The 13,764-nt window shown below is 40.9% G+C and overlaps 1 protein-coding gene across 2 annotated transcripts in view; it reads left to right on the top strand.

Annotated features, from left to right (window-relative positions):
• The window catches only part of qser1 (glutamine and serine rich 1), a 158,879-nt gene that overhangs the window by 91,989 nt on the left and 53,126 nt on the right, over positions 1-13,764 (top strand). For both annotated transcript variants that reach the window (XM_086008255.1, XM_086008254.1), the window contains exons 2-4: positions 717-820; positions 5,981-6,142; positions 9,945-13,748. In XM_086008255.1, coding sequence (XP_085864381.1) covers positions 717-820; positions 5,981-6,142; positions 9,945-13,748 — 4,070 coding nt within the window. The remainder of the gene's footprint in view (positions 1-716; positions 821-5,980; positions 6,143-9,944; positions 13,749-13,764) is intronic.

Below are 13,764 nucleotides of genomic sequence, written 5' to 3'. Positions count from 1 at the left end.
AGATTCTGGGACCCAACTTGATTGCTCAAAGGACTTAGAGGTGGGGGGGGGGGGGGGGTTTTGATTGGTTTTATTTGTGATGGTTGACCCTTATTCATTGGCTGCATTTTACTGAATGGAAAATAGAAATGGTGAGAAAATATTTGTGTGGATAATATTTTTTGTAAATGGGGAGTTTTGTTCCTGAGAGCCACGTCAAAAATGTTGCTGCAGCCCACAAATGCGTGCCACATTCAAATAGTTGAGATATGCAGTCTCGAGTGAAGGAGTTTGCAGCGACAAGATTAATGAGAACATCATTATTTAGATTGCTGTTGTATTTAAATATATAATTTTACAGATGTTAACCAGGCCTACCAGTTTTATAAAAGATTATGGTTACAATGGTTTTCATTTCCTGTGTGTTGTTGCTATTACTTTCATCTTGGTTTTAGCTTTTTTTGTATTTGACTGTTTTCATTTATCTTTTTAAAACTTGAAAATGACCAGAAATGCTTTTGACTTTTTAAAAAAGTTTTTAAGAATTAAGTGTCAACTTCTCTGCCATTCTAGCAACTTAATTTGGATGCATTTTTAATTTACATTCAATTTTAGTTTTGTCTTTGCTCTCTCTCTCCTCTTTCCCCCCCCCCCCCCCCCCCCCCCCCGCCCCCATTAAAAATAACCACTTTAGTTGCATCTGAATGACTAAATCTCTAATCTTGGTTTCTTTTCAGTTTGAGCTATGGAGCATCACATCCAGAAAATGACCTCCTTCATAGACAGGCTTATGCAGCATCTCACCAGCTGCCTGGCTATACCACTACACATCATCCCACAGGTACAAAATCATTTCAGTTGTGGTTTTGAGTAACTATTGTTCCTCTTGAGCTTTGTTTCAACATTTCTTTGAAAACGATTTTCATGCAGCAATCATGCAGGGATCAGTTTATAATTTTTAACCAACAAATAAAGATGGAGTGTACTTTGCTGCAGCATGAGTTTTCCAGTCAGGTGGCTCTGGATTGGTTCCCCAGCCAGTCCAAAGTCATGGCATGTTCTGAAATAAATTGCATCACTTCAGAATGCAGGCAGCACCTCCACATCAATATCGTCACCACATTCCCCTCGAGGGAAGAAGAGCCAACATGGTGGGACTCTTTCTTTTTGGTAGGGATTTTTTTTTTTTTTAATCTATTTCTAATACTTTTCACGAACACATTAGGGAAGTACCTTGAACAAAAAGTACTTCTCTCAACCAACCTGGCGACTTTATTTATAAAAAAAAAAAAAAAAAAGTTTTCTTCCTCAAAGTATACATGATGACATTATTCACATTTGTATTGTAAACGTGTATATACAGGGCAATAGTCTATAATGTCACAACACTATATATACATTCTAGTAGTCAGTTGTGGCTCAGTTGGTAGCACTCTTGTCTCAGTCAGAAGGTTGTTCCACTCCAGAGATTGGAGCGCAAAATCTAGGCCGACACTCCAGTGTAGTACTGTCGGAGGTGCCGTTTTTTGGATGAAACATTAAACCGAGGCCCTGTCTGCCCCCTCAGGTGGACGTAAAAAATCCCATGGCACTATTTCGAAGAGGAGCAGGGAAGTTCTCTTGTGTCCTGGCCAATGTTTATCCATCAACCAACACCACTAAAAAACAGATTATCTAGTCATTATCACATTGCTATTTGTGGGAGCTTGCTGTGTGCAAATTGGCTGCCGCATTTCCTACATTACAACAGTGACTGCATTTTAAAAGTACTTCATTGGCTGTAAAGTGCTTTGGGATGTCCTGAGGTCGTGAAAGGCGCTATATAAATGCAAGTCTTTTTAGCCCATGGTTGGCCTGAAATGAACAGAAATCTGACCTGACAGACCCTAGAGATCTCCATGGATCCCTGTACTCTGTATAAATGTTTATTTTCATGCATGTTCCTTCTCAGTTGCCACCTTTTTACTGTTGAACTTGAACCAGTGCTAGGTCCAGGCTATTGTTGTCAACCTGAAATTTTCTCCGTTCAGCAACGCTTCTTCCACTCTGTTTCTATTCTCTCTACAGACTGGTCCCGTTTTCTAGTGCATATGTCTGTGCTCACCGTGTATTAAATGATCAAAGAAAATGCAAGTAGGGAAGAGCAGATGAGGAGACGGTAGAAAAATCGAATGGGAACAAGAAAGGCAGTAAGCAAGCATTAGAAGGACCAAAAATTGATTTGACGATAAAGGAACAAATACAGAACCGGGAAGAGAGTTAGAAAAACTGAATTGACTAACTAACTAAGCAAGAACAAATACAGAAACAAAGCTCAAATTATTTTTTTGAAAAGTTAATGGAAGGAGGAAAAAAAAAAAAAGTTTAGTCCCCAGTACCACAGAATTACAAAGCTCTTGCTTCATTTGAAGAGTCTGGGTTTTAGTGGCGCACATATTAAAGATTCAATTTTTGTTGTATTTTTGAAGTATAGTTCAAAATGAGCTCTTAGCCCAGTCCAGTAGTGAGTCCCCTCTAAAACGATCAGATATGATCCATGTGAAGTTGATTCCTGATGTAATTTGTTCCAGATGTGGTGATGTAAAGTCCACAAGCTATTTTTTGTATTTAATGAAAATGATGGAGAACAGATGATAAATTCACACACTGCATTGCCAGAACCAGTCTGCAATTCATGCACCACTTATTATTCACTTTTGAATTTCATATCTAACTTTTAAGTGCTTGCCTAATGTGCGATGCAAATAGAATGCATGATGTAGAGCTGTAGGTACAATGTGCATCCTTGTTGTGGAGCTTGTTATAATTTCCTTGTAATTTTGTTGTTGACCAGTAATTAGACTGGCCCACTTATGAGTTAGAAGTGATATGCTATGGCTGTTTATCACTTATCCTTTATATTCCTTTTAAATGAAGCAGATAGTTTTATTGTAGCTGAGATAGCTTCAGATATTCCGCTGGCCACGTTTTCATGGCATTGTATGTAGTGAAGGTCAATCAATGTGTTTTAGTTCAAATCCAGAATTTAAAAACTTTGTTCTTTGAAATTTGTCTCATGAAATGTTTTGGTATTAAAAACTTGTTTCTAACGTCAGCATGAGTTATTTTAACCAAAAATGATTCCAACTTCAAATCCACTTTAATGTGTAAAATAAACATTTTGAGGAAGAGCCTTGGCAAGAGTGCAAGAAACTAACTTTTATGTACAGTATAGACTATTCACTTCCTTATTAAAGCTGTCTCCGACAAGCTCAATTTCCTCTTGTGCCCAACACTCAACTTTATACAAAACCCAAGTCTGTCTAAGGTTTAAGTACTGTTCCCATATCGGGGAGGCTCTTCAGCCGCCTCTCCTGATAGAATAGGTTATCCGTCGCTCTGCTTTAGCTTTCAATCAGTCTTGCACTCAAGCGTGTGTGCTCTCTTTTCTCTTGAACTCTCTTACACTGCTGTAGTCATTTATTCTTGTGAACTATCCTGTCTTGTTGCTTCTAAAATCCAAAATTGGTCATTCTATGCACTTTTCCTTCTCCCAGCATCTCTGTTGAAATTAAGGCTCATTGCATCGTCTCCTATTCTAATTCTTTCTTGGAACCTAAAAACAGTGGAACTCCTTGTGTTGAACACAAGAAATGTTGTCTTTATTTCATACGGCTTTTGAAAATAGCTCGCTGCTTTCTCTTCACTTAAGTTTCAGAATGGGGAGCAGGAGATGGTCCGTGTGCTAGTAGTGACAGAGTCTGGTGTTTGGAAGATGAAGTTACTTTAATAGCTGGGATGGATTATTTGAAATGTTAATGCATGCAATTTTATATGTTAATATATGCAGTTTGACAAACTGAGTTGTAATTTCTGGCCATGATTTGGTGTGAAGTCCAATCTGGGGAAAGTAAGAGAAGGAAGCCAGCAATTACAAGCCATTATCGTTTTGATTGCCAGGTTGGAATGAGCATAAGCTTCTTGGCTGCTTGTCTATTTGAAAATAACTGACTACATAACAGAAGTTCCATGGATAAAATCACAGTTCTGATTGCTAGGTTTTAGTTTGAGAGAAAACCTTTCAGCCTCCTTCAGCATGTGCAACTTGCATTTGCTAAGTGTGACAATTCCACAATGGAACTGTTGTTTGCCAGAGATTGCAAATAGTAGCTGCTAAAAGAAGGGCACATTAACCTGTTGTGGACTGGTTTCTGCTTGCGTATATTTTGTTGCTTTAATTAATCTGGACAAATAGTGTTTGCCTATATCCAGTGGACTAATAGTGTGGTATTTTTCTGCCTCCTGAAGTGATGGAAGAATATGGCAAGCATTCCACGTATTCTCTAGTAAGCCATTTACCTTAATTCTGGGTTAATTGTTAAATCGAAGCTACATTAGCCCCATCACACATCAGGGATCCATATATGGTAGAGAATAAAGATGCAGCTTTCTGTTCATAAGAGGAACCATCTGCTTATGGAAACTGTAGTCTGGCAGTAAACGAGATAAAAGTGGTGGGTGGAAAAGTTGTAATGCACTTCGCCTTGCTCTGTTTTTCTTATTCCTGCAATCTACAAAGCATCTGCTGCGCTAGCCACTGTAGATAATTGATATCATGTCTCCAATGCTTTTTCAGTCTCTCTGGTGGTCTGTACTTGGCCTTTCACAGGTTTCTCAACAGAAAATAACCTTTAGATTTACCAGGCCTATGTACACTTGGAGTAGTTTGCCAGGAGACCTGCAGTTTCCAATATGAATAGTAGGCTAAATTAAGGGTAGTTGTCAGCCTTGACTCAGGTAGCACTCTTGCCTTTGAGTCAGAAGTTGGTGCATTCAAGTCCTAATCCAGAGACTTGAGCACACCTTCTAGGCTGACACTTCAGTGCAGTACTGAGGGAGTGGGCACTGTTGGAGGTATCGGATGAGACATTCGACTGAGGCCTCGTCTGCCCCCTCAGGTGGATGTAAAAGATCTCGTGGCACTATTCGAAGAAGAGCAGTGGTGTTCTTCCGGAGTCCTGACCAATATTTATCCTTCAACCAACATCACTAAAACAGATTACCTGGTCATTATTTCATTGTTGTTTGTGGGACTTTCCTGTGTGCAAATTGGCTGCCATGTTTTCCTGCATTGCAACAGTGACTGCACGTCAAAAGTACCTCATTAGCTGTAAAGTCCTTTGGGACGTCCGGAAGTTGTGAAAGGCGCTATATAAATACAAGTCCATTTCTTTTTACTTCAACCAATTTGAGTGTTGGCTTCTGTTACAATGTGAGTTGATTTCATCACAGGATAGTGGATATGTGGAACAAACTCCCAGAGAAGATAGGTGAATCACCTCCTTAAAGTACTGTAGCTGGATTGATAACTGTTGAGAAGGGGGTCTGATGGTTATACACTGCTTGAATTTTTTCCAGAGAAGGCATGTGGTGGAAATTAGTGTCCCTAAACTGAGGATCAAATGGACTCTGGGTGGAATGGCTTTATAGGCCAATTGGCTTTTTCTCAGTCTAGATTTTCTTGTATTTATTGTAGCAGTCTGTCCAAGGCTGCCCAAGCCATCTACACAACCTTATTAAAATATTAATTCATAAGTTACTTTAATCAAACTTTTAGATGTCAAAAATGGTGTGAGGGTTGAGGGACTTGCAATGATACCTTTTAGGATTTTGGCACCTTTGGTTGCTATAATAGGCTTTCCTCGCAAGGTGTGCAAGCACATACCAGATCATTGGTCTGAAGTACCTCCTGAAAAGGTGTTGCTTGATATGGTGCGTTTCTACAGAGCTTAGGAGTTCAAGCAGTTCTGGCACAAGTAGCCATCCATAGCTTTGCTGCATTGAGACACTGGCTTACTTGTTTTGGCTAGTAGTTGTCAGTTGATAGTTATGGCTGACCTTCCTCTAAATGTGAAATTCAAACGAAAGTCGCTGATTATACATGACCGATTACATCCTACTTTGACATTGGCATTGCATAAGACTTGCCTGTCTACATTAATTGTTTTCTTCACTTATGCAGGGCTATCCAGTTTGTTTGATGCAACCATGCAACATTCTGGCAGTGGTGCATCTGAGACCTCGGTTATGAACTTCCTTTCAGCTATTGAATCACGCACATCTCAGGCTGGACCTGCTGCAGCCTCCCTGCTACCCCAGTTCAGAGCTCCTTCATGGCAGACAGGTAAGACTAAATTATGAAGCTGGGAGACTTGTACTGCTTTTGTGAACTTGTATTGCACCTGGGGGGTTTCCAGTCTCGAGTGTGGCAAGCACAGAGACCACCGTAAGTGAAGGAAATCTGAGGATGAGTAAACTTAGACAAAGCTGGCACACTTCCTAACGACTATTTACAGTGTGGAACTAGCGGAAGCCTGGAATGTGTGGAGGTAGAAGGGGAGAAAATGCAAAATAACTTTTTCCCTGCTCACCACCATCCCCTCCCACCCCCTCCCTTCCCAAAAAATAAAATCTGGTTTAGTTTAAGTTCCAATATTTTTATTGATGACTTGAAAGTATAGGAAAAAAAAATCCTTTTACCAAAACCTAAAATAAAAAGCATGCTTAAAAAGTAGCATGCAGTTTTGTACATTAATGGATTATTGCATATACAGGAAACTTTGCGATATCCGGGACCGGCGTGATGCCGATCTATGAAAACTTCCGGACAGACCGGCGCTAATGTTGAAGGATGCGGAGGTTTTCATCTCCGTATCTGACAACAACACACTGTTGCTTAGCAACAGCTTGTAAACAGTCGGCCCCTTGGAAGCATCTCTGTAGCTTAGCAACAGCTTCAGAGAGGCTTTCCAGAGCCTGACTGTTTTTATAAAAAAAAATGCTAGGAGAAGAAAAAAAAAGAAAAAAAACCTAACAAAACGGCTGCTGATTTCTGCCGTTAGATCGAGGTTTCCGGACATACAACCTCCGGATAAACAAAAGTTTCCTGTATTATAAGAAATCCATCGGCCAACCTGCTATTTCAAACACCTCTTCCTCTCCTACCCCCCGCCCCTCCCCAACGCATGCACCATGTCTGAGCTGAAAGTGGCACGAGCCAGCACACCCGTGGAATTAAGGAAGCCGGGAGAAGTTACTATTGCTTGGTGATGGGCTATCCTTTTTTTAGGTGTTAGAATTTGAACTGGTTTTTATGGGGGTAATTGAACAGAGTCTCGGCTGTTCTGTTCTCACTACTTAAAGGGTTAGCATTTCTTGGAGTGCATAGCCATGCAGTTTGAGTTGCTCTCAGTTAGAGAGCCTCATTCACTGACAACTCAATTAATACTGAGAAAAGTCGAATTCCACACTTTGTTATTCCCTCTTTCCGGTCTCGAAGAATTGCGTCTTCAAACTTTTGAACCAAGAGGTACTCAGCAAGCCTGATATAATGAAGTCATTATCTACACATAATTAACCTACATTGCCTGTTATCTGAAGTATTATGCTTATTTGTAAAAAGCAGATAAAAGATGAAAAATGTATTGTAATAATTTTCTGTAAAGTTAAATGTTCTAGTCATAAACCACAGCAAAGCTATTCCATGAGCAACAAAACATTGTGGTGAGAGCATTGTGAAAATAGTGTTGAGATCAAAAATTTCCAAAGAAAACTTTGCCCTGAAAGCCTCATCCCTGCCTCTGTTACCTCTAGACTCGGCTATTTAAACACTCTCCTGGCTGGTCTCCCCTCTTGCACCCTCCGTAAACTTGAGCTCATCCAAAACTCTGCTGTTCGTATCCTAACTTGCACCAAGTCCCGTTCACTCATTAGCCCTGTGCTCGCTGACCCACATTGGCTCCCAGTCGGAAACGCCTCGATTTTAAAATTCTCATTCTTGTTTTCAAATCCCTCCATCACCTCACCCTTCCCTATCTCTAACTTTCTCCAGCTCTACATCATTCCACCATTGCCGACTGTGCTTTTAGCTGCCTAGGCCCTAAGTGCTGGAATTCTCTTCCTAAACATCTCGGCCTCTCTACCTCTTGCTCCTCCTTTAAGACGCTCCTTAAAACCTACCTCTTTGACCAAGCCTTGGATCCTCTATGTAGAAGTCTGTAACTGGCCGTCAGCATCATGCTTAGCGCTTGGTACTGCCCCATTATTATAGGACTATTGGTACTGACTTCTTTCCAGCCTGTGCGCAACAGCAGTTACAGTGAGTGAAATTTGTGCCAAATCATACTTGTGCTCTCATCCTGAATCCAGCAGCCAGTCAAGATGGCTTCCAGAATTTGAAATGCAATCCATGGCTGTCGAAAGCACATTTTGCTTGGTTGAGCTTCAACTGCCCAGGTGCTACAACTGTTCACTGTTCTTATCTGTTTGGTGCACTACAACACCATGCACCATTGCCACTACTGCTGTTGGGCTTGTTGAGGCAACTTTCTCAGTTAGATCTATCGATGACATCTTTGTGTACCAAACATTGGGTGGGTTATGTTCCCTCACAGGCAGCAGTTACAACTACTTGGTTTAGCCTATTAATCAAGACACTGTACTGGAGTAAAAACAAAATGCTGGAAATACTCAGCAGGTCAGGCAGCATCTATGGAGAGGGAAACAGAGTTAACGTTTCAGGTCAATGACCTTTTGTCAGAAATGGCGTACTGGAGTGTGAAATCTGTGTACAAACAGCTACTTGGAGCCAACAGAATGATAGCCGGGTGCAATGTGAGGATTCCTTCCTATAACCATTCAGAGGACGTGGTTGCCCACTAGTCATGCGTGCTACCTCTCCACATACACTCCAACTTGAATGACTAGTGTGGGAAAATGAAAGCTTTTGTTATAGGTTTAGCTGTTGCTATGCATACAAGTACAAAAGCCATATGTTGAGGAATCTAGTTTTTATAAAATGGCTGCAAATACACGCCTCAGTAATTTTGGCTGCATATGTGGTTATGTGTTTAATGTTTATCAGCTGCTTCGGTCATTAGTAATAGAAAACGGATTACAGAATTATCATTCTGTGGCCAGACACCATTTCAGTATCTGTTGCATTAAGTTTGTTTGCATATATACACAAAGCCTATTCTAAAAGTAGCACAGTAGTATGGGAAGTACTTTTCATAAAGTATAGCTTTCATGCTAAAGTTAGCAGTTATTTCCATTGGGAAATAGAAGTCTTTTGAAAACTTGCAGACCATAGGAGGGCGTGATTAAATAAAACCAGTGCTTAAAGTTGAACTCTCAAACTAATTTTATGAAATACTGAATTAACTATTATTCTGCACAAGGAAGACATTTTAATAAACTGCAAGTACCTTCTGCGTGTATTTACCAGGCAATGTTAATATTTTCAAAATATTGCTTTCCCCCTCTGTTTCCTCTGCCTACTATGAAATGCATAATCTCGGGGTCTTGACCTTGAATGAACCCTTGGCATGCTTCGGATGTGCTCATTCAACAGACCATCTTGTTTTGACATGGAACAATATGGTTGATTTTATGGAAATCAGAGGATGCAATGAAAAACATAGTCTTTGGAGTTGCTTTTTTCAGGCAGTTTATAAAGAAAAGCCACATTTGCATCTGCAATAAAACATTGAAGTGAGGGGGAAAAAATGAAAGTTTAAAAGCATGCACTTTTTTTTTTAGAGAAATAAGATATAGAAAGGGTCAACTTAAATTTGGTAGGAAAAAACTTTTTACAATAATAAAGATATATTCCTGACATCTGAATAGCTTTTACTGGTGTTTATTTTAGTTTCAAAATAACTGAACACTTAAAAACCAGTCAGTTCTGAGAGATGATCATTTCTCAGAATCTATCTACAATCTAAAAGGTTATGTGAAAGTGTTGCAGTAGGGTTGAGGTCCAAATTTTGGAGCAATACATGAACCAGCACGTGCTGAAAATTAACTTGATATACGTTGCCAGTATTTTATATGAATAGAATTTTGTCTGGTTTATGCAAGTCAGCAGATGCCTATTTGATAGTATGTTTGAACTATGCTTTATTTTGTATTTTTTAATTGTCTAGGTATGCACTCTTCAACACCTACAGAGCTGTTTGTCACTGGAGCACTGCAAGCGTCAGGAACATTCCCGCCATCAGCTCTCGCAGCGTACCAGCACCCCTCTTCCTTTAGTAGTCGCAGTTTTACTGGTACACAGCCTCTGACGCTACAAGATGCAGCTTTCAGTCCTACAACAAATGGGCTTCTTTCTCCACATGATCCTTTGCTTCAAATCAAGTCTTCTCAAGCAGCTGTTCCTTCCCCATTGACTTTTGACAGGATTGGTAGTACTGTTTTAAGTACAAGCATACCCCAGTCTTCAACATATCGTTCTGCTCAAGAATCTGCTCCTCATCACTTGCAACCACAATTTAGTTTGTTGCCTTCACCAATTGGGCCAGCTCAACAAGCCTCTCAAGCATATGGCACATCAGTTTTTTCTAGTTCAACTGCCTCCATTGAAAGGGCACTTCAAAGAGAATGTAGTGTTATTAAGCATCACCAGCGGCCTTCCAGCTCACATTCAGTGCAGGCGCAATTACCAAGTTCTCACCATTCCTTGCAAGGCTATCTTAGCAGCGGGAGTGGAGTCGATTTTCAGGAAACATCAAGGCATGCAGGTTTGCCATGTAGTCCACTTGGAGACCAGTCTCAGGTGAGCAATGGCGGCACGCAGCAGAAGAACTCTGCAGCAACGGTTGAGCAGTCACATAGTTATTCATCCTCAGTTCAGTCTCCTGATTATTCTTCAAAAGCTAAGAATTGCTCATCAAGATCAGCTCCGCGTTCTACAAAAACTGCCAAATCCCAAAGTGCAACAGCTACTGTGCAAACACAGAGTTACTCCACGCCTACACAAAAGCAAAGTTCAGTAATATCAAGCCAGTCACAAGTGTACTCTTCGGGACAGGCATCAAATCTAATAATGTCAATTAGTCAGTCCCAGAACTATGTTTCAACACAGTCTCAAAATATGTCAGCTGTCAGTCACTCAGAGGTGTATTCTTCCAGTCAGCCTGAGAAGCTCACTACTTTAAGCAAGTCACCAGCTTCTTATACTGGCCAGTCACAAAACCTAACGCCTGTTAGTCAAACACTCAGTTACTCTTCTGACCAGTCACAAGTATTGCCTTCAGTTAGTCACACTGATAACTATTCTGGTCAACCACAGAATCTGTCCTCTATTAGCCAGACACAAAGCTATTCTTCTGGTCATTCTCAGGGTTTGCCTGCTGTGAGTCAGTCGCAGAACAGCTATTCTGCACAGACACAGGGCTTGTCAACTGTTAGTCTTTCACAAAGTTATGCTTCCGGACAATCTCTCACTTTGACATCGCATACCCAATCATTACCATTTTCTTCTTCTACTCGTGCACAGAATTTGTCTGCATCAAGTCCTACTCAGAATTTTATGTCTATGCATTCTTCACCAACCAGTCAGTCACAAAGTGTTCCTTCACCCCAGTCTCAGAAGTTCTTGTCAGGCGTACATTCACCTACTTTCACTTCACCGTCTCATTCACAGACCATGCAGAACACTCAATCGTCCACAGACAGAAAGCAGGCTTATATTAAAAGGAAGTCTGATTCAGATTTGTTTGTTCCATCTAAGGAAGATAATGAGGGTTTTCCTATTCAAAATTTGTTACAGCAGCAGTCTTCTCTTAATGCATCCGCTCCAGGTTTAACAGAAAGTGGAATCGGGGAAGAAAGTGCTGTTTATGCTGTCTCAAAAGCAGATGACCGGTATCTATCTCAGAGTGTTATCAGGAGTAATTCTCGCCTAGAAGACCAGGTTGTAAGTCTCACTCTTCAGGGATCGAAAACAGACGAAAGAAAACATGAACATGTAAAGCAATTTAATGTGACACGGCCCATAGAAGCAATGGTGACTCATCATGGTCAGCCAGTTGGCAGTAACAACAATATGAACACGCATGACATGAAAAAGGTAGTTAATCCATCACAGTCATCACATATAATTATGGGTGCTGAAGAATTGAAGCAGCCCCATTCTCTCTTACATAAAGCACAGGAGACTAGACCACAAGCTCATCAGGCACAAGTAATTAATACACCACAACAATTACAGACTCTCTCTGTACGCCAGACTCCACGGTTACAGCTGCCTAGTGCACAGATACTTCTGGATTCATCCCGTGAAATGCCATTGTCTTTAATACAGCAGTCAGTAGCTCAACAGACCCAGTTACTACAGTCAGGCCTAGGTCAATCCCAAGCATCAGCACAGTCACAGCAAATACAAGCTCAGTCTCCAGCATCACATCATCAGTCACAGTTTCTTCATCTTGAGAGGCGCATCGCCCAAGCCACTGCAGCACAATCTCAACAACAGCTTCTGCAACAGAACTCTGAGGCAATGAAGCTGGATGGCACTGAATCTTCAAAACCACTACAGTTAACAACAAGAGATCATTTTGATCCATCAGACAGGCAAGATTCAAAGTCTCAGTTTGTTGGCCTTAGTTCTGTCTGTTTTTCTGAATCTATGTTGCTTGGTGTTGAGAGAAATCTCTTCTCTGGTGTTGAAGATGTGTTTTCTGCCAATGAGGAGTGTGGAGTTGCTCCACAAGAGTTTGCCAAATCTGCTTGCAACGAATCCAGCATTCAATCAGTCGAATGTGCAGATGGTTCGAAATCCACATTTCAAACTGTGGCTGTAAGGCATGTTTCGCCAGATTTTCACACCTCACAAGCTGTCCTACCAGATCAACAGCATATGCATAATCTGACATTAAGCAATAGTCAAATTAATTTGGATCTAGAGGCAGTACCATTAGATAGTTCAGCTCAGTCTAAAACTTCAAGACTTGATCAGCAAGCCCTTGGAACTTCAGACCAGCACACACAGCCTGGGCTAACCGCACCAAACTTGAACTCCATCCAAGATGCCAATGATCAATGTGTTGAAGGTCTTAAGAAACAGTTAAGTGCTAATCCAGAATCTGAAGAGGAGGATAATGATGACATTCCTGATGATGGTGCCATAAATAATGCAAAGGATCCAGACTTCATTCCTAGTGGTAGAAGTAACACCGATGAGAGTGCTGTGTCTGACATTGATTACAGCCTGGGTGATGAGATTACACCAGGATCTGGTAACAAAAGGAAATTAAAGAGACCAGTAAAGCCTAAATTAAAAGTGGGAGTGCAGGCAGATGGGTGGTCTCACAGTTTGCCTGAAGAAGAAGGGAATTTAGACTTGTCGCTCGATGGCAATCAGAAGAAACGAAGAACAAAAGTACGACCTAAAGAAACTTCAGAGGATGAAATTTGGAGCCAGAAACCAGCAAAACGAAGTGGACAGGGTAAGCGCCCGAATTCCAAAGATGCAAACCCACCTCATACATCTAATGACAGTTACTATGAGAGTTACCACCAGCAAGAGAGGATAAATCAAAAAATTAGAGAAGTTGAGGAAAAGCAACCAGAAGTTAAAAGTGGTTTCATTGCATCCTTTTTAGACTTTCTTAAATCGGGACCTAAGCAGCAGTTTCCAGCACCTTCTGTGCGCATGGCACATCGCAATAGGCGTCCATCTACCAATACCATTCATGCTCCCCTGTTTCCACCCGTCCCAACACATCAGTCAGTGCCAACTGCCTTAATATCTACTGAAAGTGGATCTACCAGTCCTTGCAAAAAGTTCGATGATGACCTGAAGAAAAACCTGGAAACATTACCTGCATTTTCCTCTGATGAGGAAGATTCTGTTGGGAAGAACCAGGATCTTCAGAAGAGTATTTCCTCAGCACTTTCTGTTTTGGATGATCCTTCTAATAAAAAAGAAAAATTGAACAAAACAGGTAAGAACAATTACAT

The sequence above is a fragment of the Somniosus microcephalus genome, chromosome 15 (genome assembly GCF_052327205.1).
Source record: "Somniosus microcephalus isolate GS21.2 chromosome 15, FLI_Smic_1.0, whole genome shotgun sequence".
Classification (NCBI taxonomy): Eukaryota; Metazoa; Chordata; class Chondrichthyes; order Squaliformes; family Somniosidae; genus Somniosus; species Somniosus microcephalus.
This window is presented reverse-complemented; position numbering and strand designations above follow the sequence as displayed.